We start from the raw sequence: 24,853 nt of genomic DNA, 5'->3' as shown, positions 1-24,853 counted from the left end.
TGGTCACATGAATTGCCTACCACAATGTAGTCGTCATTCTGATGGATAACAACACTTTTGTGTTTTTGTTTTAGAGTGCAGTGTAATAGCACACCGAGTTAAAAACATGCAGTGTAATGCTGTAATGAGTTTGATGGACTACAGTTCTTAAACAATTCATATTTATTGACACTAGGGAGGACCAGTCTCTCACTGGAATGCAGTCTTAATGAGGAACAGGTCTGTTTCTATGAAGTATCTTAAGGCAGCCTTATGATGCTAGGCAAGCACATCACATATTCTCTGCAATGAATTACAAATGAAGAGGTAAATCAACATGCAGTTTTAGTGCACTGCATGATATTGCCCCACTGGTGATAGTTAAGCATGCACATCTTTGTAAAACACTGTATGAGATTGTCTTTTGTTATACATAGATATTGTCTCATATTACTAACAGACAGCATGATGTGCTCCTTAATGTGATGTATTAAGGCAAACAATCGTGTAACACTTCAAGGCATCTAGTGATCATTGCACTTAATAAACCCAAATTAATTTATAACATACAATGTAGTATAATTCTATTTTTGATGGAAATAATTTCATTCTTGGTAACAATAGTTTAGATAATAGCACAACTCTGCAACAGGCCTAGTGGTGTCGTCCTCGCAGTGCTAGGAAAAAGCTCAGATATGTAACACACAGTATCATACGGTCCTCGTTGCGATGGATAAAAACAAGCAATTGTGATGCACACCAACACTTGATTCAAAGTATAATAGTAGCTCACTTATATAACACCCCAAAACACCCGTAACATTCCAAGCTATGGTCATTGTGCAGGGTATGAGCAAAGCACTGGAAAGATTGTAATTGTGACCCTGCTGTGATTCATGTAGACAAACAGCTTCATACCCTTTAATCATTGGCTCTATTCCCAACACCAAGTGCTTCGTTTATTATCATCATTTTGGATACAGAGCAAGCTGCTTTTTAATTCACAAAGGTTGTCTTGTTGACTGTTAGCTTATAGCTAAGGAGGATGTATTTCAAGGAGTAGCCTTCATTTTCTTTTGAGAATTCCATTTTCCTTTGAACACGTTTACATGCTTACATTTCTGGAAATATTACAAAGCAAGTAGAAGTAATAACATTTGAAAAACATTTTCCCCTGTCAAGTAATCCCTTCACCTATGCCATCTCCAATTTTTAGTCTGATTCCTTTCACTTTCCATCCTGGAAACAGATTTAATCCGGCACTTGTTAGAAGTGAATCTCAGATTGTTCCCTGGGTGGGAATAGGCTCAAGAATTGTTTGGGGACATTTACAAAGGAACACATTTGGAGGCACACAAATACTTTACAGAGCAACAAAGCCCTATGAAGATCACTAGCCACACACAAAAAATGTTTGCTCACATTCAATAGGCATCTTTTTGCAAGTGTACATATGTACTTGTGCACATTAGCCTCTGTGCTTTTTAGTGATTGATTGTTCGATGGATGATGCATGTCCTATGGACCAGGCTGTATAGGGCCGTCATTGTGAGTGATAAGTGCACGCATTTCTAAGGTACAATACAATATACTTTTTTTAGTTACTCAAGTCATACACTTTATTAATACACAGCATAATATTATAGATGCTTTCTGTTAAAGGAATAAGTGATAACAATAATTCACATTAATGTGGTACTTTCAATGATGGCTAAATTAACATGAACTTGTTCAATACAATTTGATGTTACTCCGTGATGGAAGAAGCACACGTGTCTAAAATGCACCAAAATGTGTCCTCATTGTGTTTGATAAAAATACACAGTTGTGACACACATCTTGATATGGTCCTCATTGCAATGGATAAAAGCACTAACCTCTGTAATAGGCAGCATAATATTTCCTGTGGCAGATAAAGGCACACAACATTAACCCTTGGGATTTTTTGTGATGTAGATAAATTCATGTCCTATGAACCAGGTCTGCATAGAGCCGTCAGTGTGATGGAAAAGTGCATTCATTTCCAAGATGAAATACAATATCGTTTTTTGAGTTACCTAAGATCATACACACTACAACTAAACAGCATATTGTTAAACCATCTTACTGTTAAAGGAGCTTTCTGTTAAAGGAATATGCGAAAACACAAAATCACATTAATGTTGTATTTTTAATGATAGCTACATTATCATGAACTTGCTCAATGCAACATGATATTCCTCTGTGATACAAGAAGCACACATGCCTAAAATGCCCCAAAATATGGTCCTCATTGCGTTGGATAAAAACATACAATTGTGACACACATCTTGATATGGTCCTCGTTGTGATGGATAAAAACACCAACCTCTCCAATAGGCAGCATATTTCCTCTGGCAGACAAATGCACACAAACCTGTCTCACACAATGTAATATGATCCTCAGTTTAACCTATAAAGTGCACATAGGAGCATAATCCCCATATATATAGGAGCAATTACAAAGCATAAAGGAGCACAATGTTGTGACACACAATATGAAGTTGTTTTTAGTGTCCTGAACAGATGTTCATATGATTGATACACTTATAAAGTTGTGGCAGGGTCTATAATATGTTACAAAATCTCAACACAATTCTGTAACATGCGCCATGATGTGCCCTTTTTTGCATTACATAAAAGCTTACACGCTATACACATGGTCACATGAATTGCCTACCACAATGTAGTCGTCATTCTGATGGATAACAACACTGTTGTGTTTTTGTTTTAGAGTGCAGTGTAATAGCACACCGAGTTAAAAACATGCAGTGTGATGCTGTAATGAGTTTGATGGACTACAGTTCTTAAACAATTCATATTTATTGACACTAGGGAGGACCAGTCTCTCACTGGAATGCAGTCTTAATGAGGAACAGGTCTGTTTCTATGAAGTATCTTAAGGCAGCCTTATGATGCTAGGCAAGCACATCACATATTCTCTGCAATGAATTACAAATGAAGAGGTAAATCAACATGCAGTTTTAGTGCACTGCATGCTATTATCCCACTGGTGATGGTTAAGCATGCACATCTTTGTAAAACTCTGTATGAGATTGTCTTTTGTTATACATAGATATTGTCTCATATTACTAACAGACAGCATGATGTGCTCCTTAATGTGATGTATCAAGGCAAACAATCGTGTAACACTTCAAGGCATCTAGTGATCATTGCACTTAATAAACCCAAATTAATTTATAACATACAATGTAGTATAATTCTATTTGTGATGGAAATAATTTCATTCTTGGTAACAATAGCTTAGATAATAGCACAACTTTTCAACAGACCTAGTGGGGTGGTCCTCACAGTGATATACAAAAGCTCAGATATAAAACACACATCATATAGTCCTCGTTGTGATGGATACAAACAAACAATTGTGATGCACACCAAGACTCAATTCAAAGTATAATAGTAGCTCACTTATATAAAACCCCAAAACACCTATAACACTCCAAGCTATGGTCATTGTGCAGGGTATGAGCAAACCACTGGAAAGACTGTGATTGTGACCCTGCTGTGATTCATATAGACAAACACCTTTTATACTCCTTTATCATTTACTGGAGAAGCGTGGCTCAATGGTTAGAGCGGCAGACCCTGATGCAGAGGTCTGGCCCGGCATCAGGGTTCAATTCCCGCCTCGGCGGTTCTTGGACTCAATTTCCTCGGACCTGATAATTCTTGCCTCGGTGCCTAGTCTAATCATGGGTCCCACTCTGTGACTCTGGGCAATAGCTTGCTTAATCTCCACAACAGCCCCAGCAGCGCTTGGATGCCTGGCTTCACCTTGGGGGTGCCCAGGAGTAGACATTTCACAGGAATGCCGGGATGGGTTCCACAGCGGTATGAATACAGCGCTATGAGGCCTCTGGGTAGGAGTGTGCTATATAAATACTATACATTTACATTTACTCAATTCACTACACCAAGTGCTACATTTATTATAATTTTGGATTACATGAGCAAGCTGCTTTTTAATTCACAAAGGTTGCCTCGGGGACAGTTAGCATACAGCTACAGAGGATGTATTTCAAGGGGTAGTCTTCATTTTCTTTTGAGAATTCCATTTTCCCTTGAACAAGTTTGCATGCTTAGATTTTGGGAAATATTCTGAAGCAAGTAGAAGTAATAACATTTTAAAAACATTTTCCCCTATGGAATAATCTCTTCATCTATGCTATTTCCAATTTTTAGTCTGATTGCTTCCACTTCCAACCCTGGAAACAGATTTAATCTGGCACGTGTTAGGAGTGAATATTAGATTGTTCCCTGGGTTGGAATGGGCTGAAGAAATGTTTGTGGACAGTTACAAAGTAGCACATTTGCAGGCACACAAATACTTTGCAGAACAACAAGGCCCTCTGAAATTCACTAACCCCACACACAGAAGTATTTACTCACATTCACTAGTCATCTTTTTGCAAGTGTAAATGTATACCGGTGCACATTAGCACCTGTGCTTTTTTATGATGGTCGATTGGCTGGATGGTGCATGTCCTAGGGACCAGGCCTGTATAGAGCCCTCATTGTGATGGATGAGTGCACACATTTCAAAGATACAATACAATATAGATTCTTTTAGTTACTTAAGATCATACACATTACTAATACACAGCATAATGTCATAGGAGTTTTCTGTTAAAGGAATATGTGATAACACTAATTCACATTAATGTCGTACTTTTAATGATGGCTAAATTAACATGAACTTTTTCAATTCAACATGATGCGACTGTGTGATAGAAGAAGCCCACTTGTCTAAACTGCACAAAAATGTGTCCTCATTGTGTTGGATAAAAACACACAGTTGTTATACACATCTTGATACAGTCCTCATTGTGATGGATAAAAACGCTTTACTAATACCCAACATAATGTTAAAGAAGCTTACTGTTAATGGAGCTTACTGTTAAAGGAATGTGCAATAAAACTAAATCACAATAATGTAGTACTTCTAATTAAGCTACATTAACATGAACTTGTTCAATATCACATGGTGTGTCTCTGTGATAGCAGAAGCACACATGTCTAAAATGAACCAAAGTGTGGTCCTCATTGTGTTGGATAAAAACACACAATTATGACACACATCTTGATACAGTCTTCATTGTGATAGATAAAAACGCCAACCTCTGTAATAGGCACCACAATATTACTTGTGGCAGATAAAGGTACACAAACCTGTCTCACACAATTTAACATGGTCCTCAGTGTGACCTATAAGTGCACATAGGAGCATAAGCCACCTTTATATAGGAGCAATTGTAAAGCATAAAAGAGCACCTTCTTGTGATACACAAAATATGAAATGGTTTTCAGTGTCCAGAAGAAAGGTTCATATGCTTGATACACATGTAAAGTTGTGGCAGTGTCTACTACATGTTAGAAACACAAAAGAAAACTGTAACATGTGCTTTGCTATGCTCCTTTTTGCAATGTATAAAACCTTACAATTTACACACATGGTCATCTGAATTGCATACCACAATGTAGTCCTCATTTTGATGGATAAAAACACGCAAGAGTTTTTTTTCATCAGAGTGTGGTGTAATATAACAGAGAGTTAAATCATGCACTGTGATGTCGTTATGAGTTTGATGGACTAAAAGTCTTAAACAAATCATATTTAGTGACACCAGATAGGACGGACCAATCTCACATGAATACAGTTGTAATGAGGAATTGGTCCATGTCTATTAAGAATGCTACGGTAGCCTTGGTATTGTATGCCAGCACATCACAAAGTCTCTGCGATTAATTACAAATGAAGAAATAAACCAACATGCAGCTGTAGTGCACTGCATGATATTGCCCTCCTGGTGATATTTAAAACATGCACATTCATGTAAAACTATGTGAAATTACCTTCTATGATAAATAGACAATCTCTCATGTAGTAACAGATAGCATGATGTGCTCCTTAATGTGATGTATCAAAACAAGCGATCTTGAAACATGTCATGGCATCTAGTGCTCATTGCACTTGATAAACCCAAATTAATTTGTTACATACATTGAGATATATTCCTATTTGTTATGGAAAGAAGTTAATTCTTGGTAACAGTACTTTAGGTACTAGCACACTTTTGCAACAGACCTAGTGGGGTGGTCATCACAGTGATAGGAAAAAGCTCAGTTGTGTAACACACAACATCATGTGGTCCTCATTATGATGGATAAAATCAAACTGCTGTGATGCACACCATGACTTGATCCAAAGTATGATAATAGTAGCTCACATATATAACATACCAACACACCTGTAAAAATCAAAGCTATGGTCATTTTACAGGGCAGGAGAAAACCACTGGCAAGATTGTGATTGTGACCCTGCTGGTTCTTTTTTTTTTTAAGGTTTTCAAAGAAAGTTTTATTCGGCTGACGCGTTTCAACCAAACTGGTCTTTCTCAAAGCCAATACATACTTGGTGATTATACCATATCACCTATAAACACCAAGCTCACATATGAGTAAACATAGTGAAAAGACTTTGTTGGACCTTGTACGATGCCTAGAACCTTTGGAAGAAAGCCTGGCATTAATAGGTCTAGGCAGCGTAAATAAATTAACACAAGTGCATGATTTACCTTAGCCTTTCACATGATCACAAAATATATAGGGTCATCAAAAATATGTATAAATATTTATCTTAATAACAGATAAACATTTAAGTTCTACTAAGTTTCTAAACTTGCATAATTAATGAAAAGCACATACTCGACACGGGTACATTGAGAAACGCCACCCGAAAATAACAAATCCAATGCCTGTCATCCCGGCACACCATGCGCAGCCGCCACGCCGCCCCGCAACCATGACCCTGCTGTGATTCATGATGCTTTTTCAATAAAGGATTTAATAGTGCACAATGTGGCAATATGAAATGTGATATAATCATTTTAATGGACTAAACTATCAAAAACAACTCCTGCTTATCAGCACCTAAGAGGAACAATCTCTGTCAGGAGTGCACTCAGAATTGGATACAGTTCTGCCTCTATCAAGCATCTTAAGGCAGCCTTATGAAATTTTTGTGCAGTGTAATGCCGGCGGTGGGGATTGCGAGTCTTTCAATGAAGGGCTCAGCTCCTTCAACTATGTATAAGTTCCCGATCGAGTTCCTCCTCTGCTGCATCATCTCTCCCTGGTATGCCAACAATGCGGAAGTCATTGAAATACTTGTGTTCCCCGCCACTGGCATTACACTGCACAAAAATGTCAATGCATCACGGTTTCTGCCAGAAATCATTTGCTTCACATATTATTATTATTATTATTATTATTAATGATATTTCTAAAGCGTGAACAAAGGCCCATGGGCGTCTCGGCGCTAAGATATCTGTAATATTTAACCTGAGAGGGGGGAGCTGAGTCTAGTGATTAAAGACCCAGGTCTTAAGTTGCTTACGAAAGGACCAGAGGGAAGGACTGGCTTTAATCAAATGGGGCAGCGTGTTCCACAATTTTGGAGCTGACACCAGGAATCTTCTGTCGCCCCAGAAACAGTTTTGGTCCGAGGAACCACAAGATCAATTAGACTTGAAGAACGTAGTGTTCAGGACGGACAATAGGGAATCAGATTTTGGACAAGATATGCTGGTCCCATATTATGCAAGGCCTTGTACACTATACAGAGAGCTTTGAATTTTATTCTGTTTCTGATGGGTAACCAGTGTAACTCTCTGATTGTGTCCGAGGCGGATTGATATTTGGGAATTTTTCCCAGTAGCCTGGCAGCTGAGTTTTGTATAATTAGCATTTTGTTTAAAACTCCTTCTTGTGCATTGAGGAATAAAGCGTTGCAGTAATCCAAGGTGGACAATACAAGGGAAGTAACCAGGGTTTTACCAGCTGTATCAGGAAGAAAGGGGAGGATTTTTTTGATGAGTCTTAGTTTGTGGAAGGCTGAGGAGGTGATCTGGTTAGCGTGTGGATGGAAAGTGAGGCGGTTATCAAAAATGACTCCCAGGTTCCTCACCTTACTCACCAATTGGATGGCCATTCCGGAGTCAGCGGTCCGAAGATGACTACTTCTGTCTCGTCGGAATTTAATTTTAGGCAATTGGAAGCCATCCAGCTCCCAATTGCTACCATGCCTGATTTAAGATCTTCCGCTATTTTATGGCCGTTGTTCTTAATGGCAAGGACCAACTGTGTGTCATCTGCATAGGTAGTAAGGCTCATCCCATGTGCACGAATAACATTGGCTAAGTCCGACACATAGATGTTGAAAAGTGTCGGACTTAGGGATGAGCCTTGAGGTACTCCACATGGCAGGGACAAGGTGGAAGAGTGAAAGGGTCCCATTGTGACCACCTGGGTTCTATTGGCCAGAAAAGAGGCCAGAAGTTTACTGGCATTTTCCTGGACACCCATGTTTTCGACACGGTCGATCAACGTAGCATGATCGACCGTGTCGAAGGCTGCCGATAAATCAAGCAGTATCAAGACTGCTGTACCCCCAGCATCGCGGATGGATCTAATATCATCCACCGCTTTGATCAGAGCCGTCTCCGTCTCATGGAATTGGCGGAAGCCAAACTGGGATTCATCAAGTAAATTATGTTGCTCTAAGAACGCGGAGAGTTGTTGATTCAGAGCTTTTTCAGCTTTTTTAGCCAGTACTGGTAGGCTGGCAATAGGTCGATAGCTCTTAGGTTCTTCCATGTCGAGATGTGGCTTCTTTAAGAGTGGTTTAATGAGGTTTCTTTTTAGAATATCAGGGTAAGTGCCTGTACTAAACACTGCGTTGCAGATAGAGGTGATGGCAGAAAGAACCGTTTCAATAACAGGTAGCAGTACTTTAAATGGACAGGGGTCAAGAGCAGAACCTGATCTAATGGTGGATATAATATCAGCAATCTGGGAACTAAAAATTTCTGCGAACTGAGAGAGGATGGGTCCAGTATGGGCGGCGGTCGACAAGTTGGGAGGGAGTTTGGTGTTATTAGCAAAGGCAGAATAGATGTCGTTGACTTTACTAAAGAAGAAGCTGGCTATGGCGTCACAGAGGGGTTGTGAGGGAGGTGGAGTCAGGTTTGTGGAGAATCCTGCTAGCTGCTTAGTAGTTTCGTACAGAGCTTTATTGGAGTTTTTGGCCATTTCGATTCTAACGCTAAAGAATTTTTTCTTGGCCTCATTAATCATAGTTTTATATTTGGCTACCGTTTCTTTATACTTAATTTTGGCTTCAACAGAGTAGTCTTTCCTCCAGTGCCTCTCCTTATTCCTACACTGTTGTTTTTGTTCTCTTAAGGCCTCCGAATACCAGGGGGCCGACGGGGTAGATCTATTGCGAGACTGTTGTTTAACTGGGGCCAGGGAGGATGCCGCCGAGCCCACCCACTCATAGAATTGGGAGGTGGCGGTGTTAGGGTCGGTTGATAGAGGGGGAGTGGATTTGGTTAAGAGAGTTTTCAGGCTGAAACTATCAATGTCATTCCACGCCTGGAAGGACTGTTGAGAGTTGGATGGTAGTGTGGAGGCTCCAATGTCTTGAATGGTTAGTGACGCCATGATGGCATGGTGGTCTGACCAAGTAACTGGAAGGATTTGAGAGACTTGTAAATCCTGTGAGTTGGTAAAAATGCCATCCAATATATGGCCCCCGTCATGTGTGGATGATTTGACCAACAATGGGAGACCAAAGGTGGTCATATCTCCTAGAAGCGCAGCAGTATCTTTGTCCTCTGTTTTGTCAAAATGAAAGTTAAAATCACTGAGGACAGTGAGGGAACTATCAAGGGCTGAAGATTCCAGAATGGACCTGAGGTTGGAAATGAATCGGGTCCTTGATCCTGGTGGACGATACAAAAGGATGCCATTAAAGTTATGGGAGGGAGTCAGTTTGATAGAAAATTGCAGAGCTTCACAGGATGGTAGTGAGATCATGTTGGTTCTGGCGATAAAAGTGTCGCGTAAAATGACGGCAATCCCACCACCTTTCTTGCGTTGTCTGTCCAGTCTATGGATGGAAAAGCCTTTTGGAGCTGCAATCACTATATCTGGATCGGACGAACTATCCATCCAAGTTTCTGTCATAAATAGTAAGTCTAAACTATTGTCCTCCATCAGGTCGGCTACGTCCTGTCGGTGTTTCCCGAGCGAGCGGACATTAATAAGGGCAAGTGAAAAAGATTTGGGTGATTTATACTTGGTGGTGGGGGGAGGATTTAGATAAAGGGGTATCTGTGATTTACAACAGGGACAGAGTACATAGGATGTACATCGTACATGAGGAGAGAAACCATGTGGGGCCCCCATGAGAACCATTCACAAAGCTACAGCTTGAAAGCCATAGCCATTAACAAGTCCCCCCTGTCATCATCTAATTATTTTTAAGCATGAATATCATATTGAAGCACCAGCAACCGCCGCAGTCATTTCTGGACACAACAAGAGAAAAAGGACCACACCCCTTGAGTTCATAAGGCATCATCACCCGTGAGAATTCCCTCACCTCAAATGTGAATGACCAAGTCCTAGTCCTGAGGAGAACCCTGAAATCAAATAGGGTTCTGAAATGTGTCGACCCCACCCAGCCAGCAATAATCACCACCAATCAACCGACCCATACTGAGTACAAACAGGACATTTAGGCCTGGTGTAACTGTTTAACTGCTTCGCTGGTTATGGCAGGTGTATGTAGTGAAACACATAACTGAATTGTACCGCCATTGTTCTTTATGTTAAAATAAGGACTGGTCTATTGTTTTGTCATGTTTGGTCATTTCCTAAGTATTTGTTATATGTCCAAAGTACTGTCACCATTGTGTTGTTGATATATGTTGGTACTAATTGTTCTTCTTTAAGACATGAAAGAAATATCCATCTTGTTTGTTCCACAAATAAATAAACAAATAACAAGTGTAAGGAAAACAATATAACTACTTGAGAATCTAAGGTGGTTATTTATGAATGTATTTATTCAAAAACGTACGTCCAGACCTTTCTCTTGTTTCCAACTTTCTAAAAAGTGGCATTTTTAAAATTGAGGATTGAAATATGAATTTACCATTCAAGATGGTTTTAAATTACTCTGATACCATTCATGACTTTCCTACCTGCTCCCAATAAAAAATTAACACTTATTAAATGTAATAAGGTACCCAATGGTATGCTATGAAAGAGGCAGGCCTTGCAATAGCGACTACCAGGACAGGTCAGATTAAAAACTTCATGTCCAACTTTTTTAAGTAAACTGCACCTTGCCCTATGTGCTTTTGAGGGCCTACCCTATAGGTGACTTATATGTACTCAACAGAATGGTTTACGCTTGGTAAAAGGTTTATTTTGACAGGTGGAAATGGCAGTTTAAAATTGCACCCACAAGCTGCACTGGCAGACCAGGGACAGGTTAAAAAAAGTCTACCTAAGTGGGTGGCTCAAAAAGTGCTGTAGGGACACTAATAGCATTTAATTTACAGGCCGTGGGTGTACATGCAATATTACTTTACTAGGTACTTGCAAATATATTAAATGTGACAATGGGGTCTGTAGCCCAATTTTATCATGTTTTAGGGAATGTGAACAAGCAGTTTAGCACTGGTTAGCAGTCCTAAGGCCAACAAAAGCAAATTCAGAAATATAGTGGGGGTGAAGGCAATCAGCTTTGGGGACGACCACCCTAAGGCTGACTGGTCTAACAAGCATTGACTTGTAACACACTCCATAATATTTTTCTCCTGGTGATGTTTAAAGCATGCACAACCCTGCAATACACAGTATGAAAATGTCCTCTGTGATGAATAGGCACCCGCTCATATTACTAACAAACACCATGATGTGGCCCTCAATGTGATGTATCAAAGAACAAAATCTTGTAGCATGCCATATTATCTGTTTCTCAGTGTGAATGGTAAAACCACATGCAATTGTAATATACTAGGTGATATAGTCCTTATTGAATAGAAAAGAAATTCATGCTTGATAACAGTAGCTTTGATAACAGCACAAATTTGCATCAGACCTAATGGTGAGGTAATTGCTATGAGAATAGGGTCAGATGTTTAACACACAATATCATATGGTCCTCGTTGTGATGGATAACAGATCACACTTTTTTGACACACACTAAGATATGATCCATATGATGGCAATAGAAGCACGGACATATCAGGCATCCTAAACATGTGTAAAACTCATAGCTACAGAAAGACAAACACCTATGTATCCCCATTTTAAAGATCAAAATAGGTTCAGCTCTACTCTTGCCTTCCAGGTCTTATCTGAGCGACCTCAAGTTCTTATGTTGAAGTTGACGTTTAACCAGCTTTTCACAATTTATGGACAGAATTTACTTACAAATTGTCAGATGCCATAATTAGAGTTGGATGAATGGGATACACCTTCACAAACGAGATGGAGATCCCGTCTGCAGTTTTACAAGGGCTACAATGCCTAATCCGGGCCCTACATTTTTTACCACTTTAAGAATATAGCACATGTGACTGGAAACTGAAAAACAGCTCTTCACTTCGCAAATGTACAAAATACCAACTGAATTGAGGATGCAGAACTACACAAATTCAAAGGGAAACACAGTGAAAAGATGGATATTTTAGCAGTTAGGAACTATTTTTTAAAGGTATTGTCTAAATAATACACTATTTGAAATCCAGTATGGTCAGTTAAATATACGCTGGATGAAATAAGAAAGCAGTGTTTGCTAAATGCATATGTTTTCTGTAATAAATTGTCAGTCACATACGAAAGGGATCCAAATAAAGGCTGTTTTTTTGACAAATATATACTGTACCAAATAGGAAGACACTATATGTAAAATATAATCTGGTCCTCATAAACAGCCTTGTATAAAAACACACACCGGTCCTCGTAAAGCTGTTTGCTGTCTTTATGTAGTGTGTAAAAATGGTCTTCATAACTCTTGGATACGGGACATGTGCGGTCCTCATAAGGGGGTTATGTCAGAAAGTCTCAAAACTATTCCCATAATCGTTTTTTGAAAATCTGATATAACTTTCATACTGTCATTATAGTATAAACATAAAATGTATGATCATTTTGATTCTCTGATGATCAGAAAGGGTGGCCCTCATAATGTAGGTTTTTTTCACTGGTCTTCATAGAGTGATATAAACATGTATGTGTGTGTGTGTGTGTGTGTGACTCTGGGTGTGTGTGTGTGCGGCTGGCTCTGGGTGTGTGTGGCTGGCTCTGGGTGTGTGTGTGGCTCTGGGTGTGAGTGTGTGGCACTGGGTGTGTGTGTGTGTGGCACTGGGTGTGTGTGTGGTAGTAACTGCTGCCTGCTGAGCTCGTCCGTAGGGTACAATAGGTCTCACATTTGCAAGAGATTAAGCTATTGGCAATGTAAATGACAATGCCATTTATTTATCTGTTTTCAAAACCAACACATAAATAAAAATGTTGTCATTTACAATGCCAATAGCTCTAACTTTTCCAAAGGCGAAACCGTAGCATTGTAAATGCTTGTTTCAATTATTGTTAGTCAACGTAATATTTCCCCCCCAGTCATTGCAGTTGCAATCCTTTTTCTGTATGGCCAGTCATTTCCAATCCCAATTACTACTGCACACGGAGTAAAACTGGATCTGTACAGTTGCCTAATTATGCTATTTACATTTATTCTCACTCATTCTCATTTGGGTATAGCAGTCTTTTGTCTAGTTACTGTGTTTTCGAATTAAAATGTAATGCCTAAGTGAACACAAGGTAGCTATCACAGTTCTGTAAAATATTTCAAGATGTATCATTCTTATCATAGATGTTTTGGTGGATACTACAGTTGGCCCATATTTACTATCTGGCGCTCAAACAAGCACTGCTGAAAAAGAAGAAAAAAATGCATGGCCCCAGAATTTCGAAGAGTTTCCCACCAATGATGTTGTGAATGGTACTTACATTTAAAATGGCTGTTTTGGGTGACTCTTGCCTTGTGTATGGAGCTAATGTAAGCCAGCGGTGTCTCTTATATACTATTTCCTTCTCATGAGAGCTTTGGAATCCAATACACCATCCTGCTTACTCACTCGACCAAATCCCAAACAACTTGGTGTCAATAAATGAGCTTCGATGAATGCAGACTTTCACTTTGTATTGACGATAATGATCTAATAGTAAATTACTCTTCAGTTTGAATTAAAATGTTTGCTAGAATTTCAGTCCGTATGTCAACCCTCTGAATATTTTACCAACCAAGGTGATCAGTGTTACAAAAGGATACTATTCTATTGTTCTAAAATGGCTGTTCTGTTTTGTGGCGCATTGTCAGCATCACACAGTCATCCCCGCTCTAAGCATAGGCTCATCCTATATGATGTCAGACATCACTTCTATGTGAAGTGGTACTTGTCTGTTCTTAAGTGGTCCGTGCTCTTAGCTGTTGGTGGACCCCCACAGACTATATTATGAGACACCTTCTCCATGTCTCCGGGGGGCGAGTCTTAACTCTTGCAATAAACAACCTGCCCTTAAGACACAGGAACATGTCTTCCACCTCCATTTCTGCTAAATGGGAAGTTGTACTCTCTGGCAGCAGCAGCATCCCTTTCTAACACCTGTCAACCTGTGTTTAATTCATTCTTTAAGGTAGAGAAAAGCTGCTCCTATGGATATGCCACTGAGGCTTTGTGTTTTCGACATGTTTAGCCTGACTCAAACTCCCAGGAAATACTTGTCTCTGAGAGGAGGATTCCCTTTATTACTCCACGCTTAAAAAAAAAAAACATTGATTCCTTCATGAAGGGCCTGATGACCCATTGTTTCAACACCACTGCCTCAGAGTACCACAAGAAGGTAAATATTAGCTAAAGACATTCTTTTTATGCAGTCGTACTCTATATCCTTGCTTGATCCTACCAGGTTCCGCTACTGCACATGCACCGAGAAGGGTTCAGCCATTTCTTTTCTTGCAGCTCTTTACATTGAATCACAATGTGATGTGATGTCAAGGATCTTAGACCCATATCCTGTAGGTTTTTATACATGTTTACTTGCTACATGCTTAATTAAATGTCTGAATCGTTTAATAAGTTATGTAAATATTTACATTTGCCATGCTTTTGACTTTCTCTTTGTTTTCTTGGACAGTACTCTGATGCCTTAGGATTCATTTGAAGCCTATAAAGCAAATCTCACTTGATCACATGTATATATATATATATGTATGTATACATATATGTATAAGTGTGTGTATATTATATATATAATACATATATATTCAGTGAAAAAAACAGGTTACAGGGACGTTATAGTCAGGCTCACATTTCACTTGTACAAAACCAGTGAATTTCAGCAGTTAGAGTTAACTGAGCTAACTATAACTTATGCCACCGCAATGCAATGCTCATGACCTCACATATTACATCAATGATGACATCTCAAATTACATCACTGATTACATCATCCACAGAATCACTCACACAGCCTCTCATACACTCGCTCACACACCCACACAACAACTCACACAACCTCTCACTCATACATGGAGTCACTAACACCACTCAGTCACTCATACATCCACTCACACCACTCACTCACCCATGCAGCTACTCATACAACCAGTCACTCACCCATACACCCACTCACACAGCCACCCACTCACCATAGAGCTGATCGCACACCAACTTATTCACCTATATAGCCACTCACACACCCACATAGCTACTCACACACCCACACGCTCACCCATACAGCTACTCACACACCCACTTATTCACTATACAACCACTGACACACCCACTCACCCATACAGCCTCTCAACACAGCCACTCACACGCTCACTTACACACCCATTCACACATCCATACAAGCACTCACACATCCACTCACCATCCCATACAGCCATTAACACAGACACTTAGTCTCCAATACAGCAACTCACACACCAACTCACTTAAACACCTACTCAAATGGTCACTCACTCATCCATACAGCCAATTACACACCCAGTCATTCACTCATACAGCCATTCAGACACTCACCCACCCATACAGCCACTCACACAGCCAGTGACTCACTGACACAGCCACTGACTCACCCATTCACACACCAATGCAGCCACTTTCACAGCCACTCTTTCTCCCACATAGCTACCCATACAGCCACTTACACACTCACTCACAAACCCATGCAGCCATTCAGACACCCTCTCTCACACATATACAGTTACACAACACTCACTTAATATATGTCAGAAATAATATCACTCATTAGTAATACACAAAGTATACTAATTTTACTTTTGTGTTACCTTGGTATATATCTTTACCACTCATAACATACACTAGCACTCACTGGATGATGTCAGTGTCGTCATCAGTGATGTCACTGGACATGTCATGAGTAATGTAATATGTGAGGTCATAAGCAGTCCATTGCAGGCCGTAAGTTATAGTTAGCTCAGGTAACTACAACTGCTGAATTTCTATGGTTTCGTACGAGTGAAATGTGAGCCTAACTATAACGTCCCTGTAACCTTTGTTTTTTTCAATTAATTTCCAAGGTTTTTATAATCCTATTTCCTAGCTATAACTTTCCTATGACCTTTGGTTTTTATCAATGAATATATATTAAACCTCCTGTCGCTCTTAGTGAAGAACCAAACCAAATATTTTCACGGTTTGATAGATTTATTGTTGAGATGTTGCCAATAACGCCTGTCGCCCGTAACTGCCTTGTTCATATTAGAGGCAACGCCATAAAAATCACATTGTATTTGTGCATGCATACCTTGCGTTATAATAATAAATTACGTCATTCATGAAAACACCAATCATTGTGAAAATATAAAATTATTGTATCTTTAAAATAAATAAAAAGCTGATCAGTTTAATGTTCTTATCCCTTTTTGCGCACCACAGTCAAGCCCTAGTGGGCAATAAATACCTGCCGATAGACTGTCAAGCCGACATGCTTCATTTCAAATATAATTAACCTATTTTGCATTACTATAATTGACAGCCGGCTGTTGTACTCAACATATCTATACATATACACATATATATGTATATGTATATATATATATATATATATATATATATATATATATATATATATATATATATATATATATATATATATATATATATATATATATATATATATATATATATACAAGAAAGTTGGCTTTCCATTTCCAGCCTAGGCGGTGCTCTTTGTGAGGTGCGTAGCTCCTGCAGTCAAAAGCCAAAACCGCTAATAATTTTGCAGAACTCCCCGGTCTCCCAGTAAAATGGGCCGCACTCGTTTCAGGTTGGTAACCAAAAGTTTTATTTCCTTTATTCCACGAGCATTATATTTCTTGTGCGAAAAAAGGCGCTGGATATCTCCCTACGTGTTTCGGCATTACAAATGTCTTGTTCACGGTGATGCGCTGCAAAATTTTCTGACCGTTAACCTTTTTCCAAACACACAAGTGAAATTACATCATTTCCACTACACGTCCTCTGCCACTAGGCTTTCTGGGATATGTAGTCTAATACTCAACAATGTGGACTATGGCAACCCTGCTTTTATGAAAACATGGCATAAATCGTATGCTAGGGAATATTAACATTGATAACGATACTGAGCTGTCTTTAATTTGTGTCCAAATGTCTTAAATTTTCATGGCAAAAAATGTCTTGATCTAAGGCTTAAACGGAGGTTGAACGCATAATGGATTAACGTTTTTCTATGAGGATTCTGCTTTTCTCTTTTTAAGTGCACCGTTCCATGTCATCGTGTGCGCACTTCCTTTATTTGTATACCCTTATTTTTGGGTCTGATCATTGCTGGTTCCCTTTCCTGCTCGAATGCGCATAACTTGGTACCCTTTCTGTGTTGTTCACAATGTTGCTCGATTTCATAAGCTCTGTGTCTGTTTCTGTTTTGATAGTTTATTCCTGATCATTCTAAGCAGTTCGTAATGCCTCCGTGCTAGGACCAGCTTGTTGCTGTTAAATAGTTTGCCATGAATTGTTGGTTTTTTTGTCAATGAAACTTTATTTTTCAAAGATGAATATATAATTCCTCAGATGAGTTCAATCCAAATGGGGTCATGCTTCTTGCATTGATGATGTGATGTGATTCTTTCTGACGGAGGATCTTCTCCCTATCACCCCCTCTCACATTGGGGTGGATCATTTCCACTCCATAGAATTTTATAAACAATAAAGTTTAATTGACAAGAAAATCAGCAATTCATGGCAAACTATTTAACAGCAACAAGCTGGTCCTAGCACAGAGGCATTACGAACTGCGACACGGAGCTTGTGAAATCGAGCAACATTGTGAACAACACGGAAAGGGTACCAAGTTATGCGCATTAGATCAGGAAAGGAGACCAGCAATCACAGCCTATAGGAAGCCCCCCAACCAGACTTCTTTGTTTAGGATTCATGTAGTAAAGGATTTTCTTGAGGGCTTGAGGAAGGTTTACCCACAGTCAGGTCTCCCTCTCCTCCATAAAACTTAACATTGTGCTAACAAAGTTGATGGGGGCTCCTTTAGAGGCCAATTCATAAAGCTTCCTTACAGCATTTAACATGGAAAGCTGCGTTCCTGGTGGCCATTACATCTGCTTGCAGGGTGAGTGAGATTCAGGGTCTTTGCTGTAAGGAACCTTATACTCTGTTTCATTCTAACAGAGTAGTTCTCAGAACACATCCTAGTTTTTTGCCTAAAGTAGTCTTGGACTTTCATATTAACCAGACTATGACTTCACTTTACCTACCTTTTTTCCGAACCCTTCGAATCCTCTGGAAAGATCTCTCCACTCCCTAGATCTCAAGAGGGTTCTCAAAGTTTTGTTTGGACAGAACAAAGACACTGAGGAAATCAGAACATTTGTTTATTAACTATGGTCCTTTTAACACAGGTTCTGCAGCTTCCAAAAGATCAATTTCTAGATGGATAGTTCCTTGTATTCTGCTGACATACCAATTGGCCAACAAATCCCTTCCCGGGAAGCCTAAGGCCCATTCCACTAGGGGGAAAGCTTCTAACACGACTCTCCTGAGGAATTTCCCCATGGCAGAAATTTGTAAATCAGCTACATGGCGATCAGTTCATACTTTTACTCGCCACTACTGTTTAGATGCTGACACGCAGGCAGATGCTTAGGTTGGGCAAGCCTCGCTTAGAAACTTGTTTGGTAATACCGTTTTACATTTGTAAGTCAATTTAGTTTGCTGTTTTTTGCTCGTCCGCGCAGAAGTGGGTATGGGCTTGCTACTCTATTCAGTGCTTATGACTATTTATGAGTATCCCCTGGAAGAGAAGGATAAGTTACTTACCTGTAATCCTAGTTCTCTTCCAGGGGTATACTCATCAAAGTCATAAGCAACCCTCCCGCCTCCTCGAACGAGCATTAACAGTTTACTCGGTATTCTTGCATCTTTGATGCAGGTTCCTTCAGGTTTTCTTATACCGCACAAATGAACTGACCTACCTGTCACCTGTGGTGCATGATGGGAGCAGGGGGTCTCCTGGAGTCCTTAAAGGCAAAGTGCTCAGGGTCTCTGAGGCCTTAAAGGCGAGATGCCAGTTTCCTTTTCTGTACAAGGACGTTATTTATTCATGCAGCCTTTCTTAGGCTAATTGCCTGCTATAGCCTGTTTTCTTTTATGAAAATAAAAGGTTATTGTGGAATGCGATTACTGTGCCTGTCCTTCTCTTACATTATATGTATATGTGTGATTTTCATGCTAGAGAAATACATGTTCCTTTGGCTTTTTAGCCTATCGGATATGTATGGGGCTGCATATTTTTATGTTAAACATATATATGTGTGTGTTTATTTAGTACTACTTACTTCTTTTCTAAAACATACACATATATATGTATTTTTTTAATATGCTCCGGGTTCCTGCACGTGGGCGGAGATAATTTAGTGCCTATGACTATTGATGAGTTCCCCTGGAAGAGAAGCAAACATGGAGCCATTCAATGCCTGATGTTCAAACGCTGTAATTTGCATCACACGTTAGCTAACAGTGTACCTGGGCAGAAGTGCACCACATGTCACATGTAGGTGCTATCCAGATCTTTTAATTTAAAAAAAAGTTGAACATGATGCAAACAACTAGCAATGTGATTGAACAGGATATGGCAGCTACGTGACTGTCCCCAGTTGGCATTTTAAGACTGTAGGAGTTTGTTCCTACTTAGATAGTGGCACCTCTGAGGTCTTCTCCTCCCATAGTGCACAAGACCTACCTAAACGACCATATTAGTCAAATTAATAGTTCACGTCTAAAGTGTATGTTTGTACAGCTCTGTGTTGAACTGTACTCGGATTTTCTGTTAATCTTTTTTTGCAAGCATGTTAAATCAGAAACATGTGATTTTCGAATATGAAAACTATGAATTGCATCTATACGTAATTTCGTCTTGGCTGCCTAAATTAAGAGAACATCTCGCGAACGAGTCATTCTTGGTTTTATTTTTTTCATTTCTTAGACCGTAGATATTGCGTCTTTAAATGTTTCTTTCGAAACGTTAAGACTTCGAGTCTTTCTCAGTGGGATTTGTTCTTTTTACCTGGCAGATTCTAGCTGCTCGTGCACTGTGAGACCCGGCTTGTTTACAGTGAGGCAGGGACTCGCCTTAAACGCTCTCCACAAGTGGTGGAGTCATTTTTCACCATCCATATAGTTCAAGTTCAAGTTCAGGAATTTGTATAGCGCACTACTCACCCAGAGGGTCTCAAGGCGCTTGAGGGAGGATGGGTACATTACTTATCGAAAAGCCAGGTTTTTAGCTGCTTTCTGAAGGAGAGGTGGTTCTGTGTAAGACGGAGGTGAGTGGGGAGAGAATTCCAAGTTTTGACCGCTAAGTAGGAGAAAGATCTTACTCCCATGGTGACTCTATGGATGCGCGGAATTGCGGCGAGGGCTTGGTTGGATGATCGTAGTTGGCGGGTGGGTGTGTAGAAGGATAGTCGTGTGTTGAGGCATTCTGGTCCTAGGTCGTAGAGGGCTTTGTGTGCGTGGGTGAGGAGACGGAATGTGATTCTCTTGTTTACGGGAAGCCAGTGGAGGTCTTTCAGGTGACCGGAAATGTGAGCATGATGGGGGATGTCCAGTATGAGTCTGGCTGAGGCGTTTTGGATGCGTTGGAGTTTTTTCTGAAGTTTGGCTGTGGTTCCGGCGTAAAGAGTATTTCCATAATTTAGTCGACTAATGACCAGTGCGTGGGTGACTGTCTTTCTTGTTTCGGTGGGGATCCAGCGGAATATTTTTTTGAGCATGCGTAGGATGTTGAAGCATGAAGATGAGACGGCGTTGACTTGTCTAGTCATCGAGAGGGAGGAGTCTAGGATGAAGCCCAGGTTACGTGCGTGATCTGTAGGTATGGGTGCTGTACCCAGGGCCGGTGGCCACCATGAGTCGTCCCAGGCAGAGGGGGATGATCCTAAGATGAGGACTTCCGTTTTGTCCGAGTTTAGTTTTAAACGGCTGTTCTTCATCCAATCGGCTACTTCTTTCATTCCTTCGTGTAGATTGGTTTTGGCGGTGTTTGGGTCTTTGGTGAGGGAGAGGATCAGCTGGGTGTCGTCTGCGTAGGAGATGATGTTGAGGTTGTGTTGTCGCGCGATGGATGCGAGGGGGCTCATGTAAACGTTGAAGAGGGTGGGACTGAGCGAAGATCCTTGTGGTACGCCGCAGATGACTTCAGTGGCCTCTGATTTGAATGGGGGGAGGCAGACTCTCTGGGTTCTTCCGGTGAGGAACGAGATGATCCAGTCCAGAGCTTTTCCTTGTATTCTGACGTTGCTGAGGCGTTGTATGAGGGTGCTATGACAGACTGTGTCGAAGGCTGCGGAGAGGTCAAGTAAGATGAGGGCAACTGTTTCTCCGTTGTCCAGTAGTGTTCGGATGTTGTCTGTAGCTGCGATGAGGGCGGTTTCGGTGCTGTGTTTTCATTACCAGAGGTCCATATTCCTGTGGGTGTAGGCTGCATGCCCTTTCTGCCACAAATGATCACACAGAGCCCACATATACAAAGAACAGATAGCCACTGACAGATTGTCTTGTGACTCACCAGGCCAAGGAGCAAGGCATTCTCAGACCATGATCTTCTTTCTTTCAGGTAGCCGGGAGTCGGCTTTTGTTTACGCCATCTCCTCTGCTGGGGTCGTGTTTGCTATCACCAGGTCCTGCAGTCAAGGAGAATTAAGATCCTGCTCGTGTGATCCCAAGAAGACTGGCTCTGCCGCAGATAACAGGGGCACGTTTGACTGGGGAGGCTGCAGTGATAACATTGACTATGGCATCAGGTTTGCCGCAGCATTCGTGGATGCCAAGGAGAAGAAAGGGAAAGACGTGAGAGCCCTCATGAATCTTCACAACAACAACGCTGGGCGAAAGGTGAGTTTAACCAACACTGGTTTGATCCATCTTTTAAAAACTTTCATTGATCCCTTTTAAACTAGCTTTTTTTTTGCTTCATTGTCACGTTATTTTTAAATGTTGATTGGAATCGGAGTATTTGTTTTCAGGAAGTGATTGTAAAGAGCAGCAAAATCATAATTGAGGCATATCCTTAGTTACAAGATGCAAGAATACCACCAGCCTAGGTCTAATCTGTTATTTCCATGGAAATTTACACATACAGTTGTATTCATGAGGCAGGCCTTCACAGTCGTGTATCCAGCATAGGTAAAGATGTCTGCGCCATCAAACTACCACCTGTGTACCCGCATGACATCTACTTAACTGCTTGAAAAAAAGCAGCAAGAAGATTAAAATAACAGCAGCAGGAAGGTGTATACATGGATTTAGGAAAAGATGATGGGTGCCCATGAGATACCCAATTTAAACGAGCATTGACAAAGTCAAAATGTTTTGCTTATGTGAGAGCTATTGACTTTGCTAATCTCTTTTAGCCATGTTGTATAGAGCCATGTTGTGTAGAGCCATGTTGTGTTGTGAAGCGTGGCTAAAAGCTATTTAAAAAAAAGCTATGATATGGAAACTGAAAGCTACAAAAAAGTGTCATGACATGGCGATCGCTGGCTGCATCATAGCATTTTTTTTTCTAATGGCATGGGGGTAAAATAGACAATTGGTGGGTCGGGGTAGGAGGGAAGAAGCAACACGGACAATGGGAGGGTGAGAGGAAAGAGGCAACACAGACAACAGGTGGGTGAGAAATGGAAGGATAGAAGCAGTATGGACAAAAGGAGGGTAGCAGGTAGGAGGGAAGAAGCAACACAGACAACAATAGGGTAAGGCAGTGATAGGGAAGAAGCAGTGATTAATTTGAGCCGGTGGTTTCTGGTGCTCGGCACCGACACTTAACTGTCAACATCTGCACTTGTGACAGTCTGCCACATGGTGACGATGTCTGTCTAATTTAGAGATGAGCACAAAAACAGTTGTTTTTTCCATCAATGCAGATTGAAAAGGCCTATTACCGGCCTCCTAAGCCATTCTTATAGCTTTGAGGGCCTGGTATAGTCTGAATTGTCACAGTTGTAGGACTGTGATGGTTAGTAGTTGTGTTGGTACTATTATTGGCAGCATTGGCAGGGGCAATGTCTGGTGCAAGTTGCAGTGGCCTCCTGACAAGAGCCTTAGCACTTATTTTTTTTTTTTACAAATTAAGCACTGGCGAGGAAGCAACATGGACAATGAGGATGGAGGTGGGAGGAAAGAAGCCACATGGACAAGAGGTGGGCGGAGTGTGTGAGGGAGAAAGCAACAAGGATGGCTGTGCTAATTAGAAAGAAAAATAGTACCTCAATTACACAGACAGCAGCAGGAGTGCCCTAATCAAGATTAAGCAATCAGCACTTGGTCCATGCTCCAGGGAAAGAAGAGGAAGTGAAGGAGTTACACGCTGTCCAATTAGGAGACAGACAATGAGAGTAAAAATGAAGCCATCAATATAATAAGCAGCAGGCGAGCTCCAAGCCCCTTGAAGAAAACAGTATCTCTTGCAAGCAAGAGCGCATGAACAGTTGCAGGTGAAACCTAAAAACACAAACAAAGGAGAGATTACTGACGGAGAGACCCCCTGTGTTTTTTTGTTTTAAAAAGGAAACAAAATGAAGGGGAAAAGTAGAACAGACTATGGAGGCAGGCCGGTTGGATAAATACAGGGTTCGCTTTCTGGATCACTGGCAGTTTGTGTGAGTGAACTCCCCACTCCATTTTCCCACTGTGATCTGCCGCTCTGCCCTAACCAGGACCGGTGGAAAGGGCCGCACACTGAACTTTAAAGGTTTGCTGTGGTGAAGCGGGGGACAATACAACATAGAAAGGCCCAGGGTTCAATGTGTTTGTCACCTTCCCACGTGTATTGCCTGGAATCCTACTGCTCTTGATGGACGTGCAGCGAACCTCGTCTTAAGAAAGCTGATGTAGTTCAAATCTATAGGGAGCCTAGTCGGATAGAATAAAAAAACAGAAGGAGAGAAGGTTATAGAAAGGGAGCATTTGTAATCAGCAGTACGACATAGGCACTGTGTCAAGAGCGTTTGTTCTCGCAGAATCCAGGATAAAAATAAAAGTGAAGTACATCATTTCAACAAACTTGACAATTTATCAGGCTGAAGCAATGTGCTCATTACACGAATGGTCTCCAGTAAATGAACAGCGAGAGTATCTTTTCTTTTATCAAACCTAGTTTTCATCGTGCATGACCATCAGTATTTCCCATAGCGTTCAGTTAGTGTAACCATGTCTTAAAAAGTAACTACAGGTCAAGCGAGGGCACAACTTTTACGATCCCTGACGAAAACATTATAATATAACAGAACAGTCGGGGACTGCTATTGTGCTATCAGAACACACAAATACTGCATATAAAAGTAATAGCTGAATGGGGCTTCAATGTTCGTAATATTAGCGCTGAATTGAGTACACATATCATATAATAA

The 24,853-nt window shown here is 40.6% G+C and overlaps 1 protein-coding gene across 1 annotated transcript in view; it reads left to right on the top strand.

Moving 5' to 3' along the window:
* Window positions 1–24,853, top strand: part of WNT2 (Wnt family member 2) — a 481,175-nt gene that overhangs the window by 335,510 nt on the left and 120,812 nt on the right. The window contains exon 2 of the mRNA XM_086938254.1: window positions 22,060–22,337. Within this exon, the coding sequence (XP_086794380.1) occupies window positions 22,060–22,337 (278 nt within the window). The remainder of the gene's footprint in view (window positions 1–22,059; window positions 22,338–24,853) is intronic.

Source organism: Lissotriton vulgaris, chromosome 1_1, assembly GCF_964263255.1.
Source record: "Lissotriton vulgaris chromosome 1_1, aLisVul1.2, whole genome shotgun sequence".
Classification (NCBI taxonomy): Eukaryota; Metazoa; Chordata; class Amphibia; order Caudata; family Salamandridae; genus Lissotriton; species Lissotriton vulgaris.
Note: the sequence above shows the minus strand (reverse complement) of the source record. Positions and strands in the feature narration are given on the sequence as shown.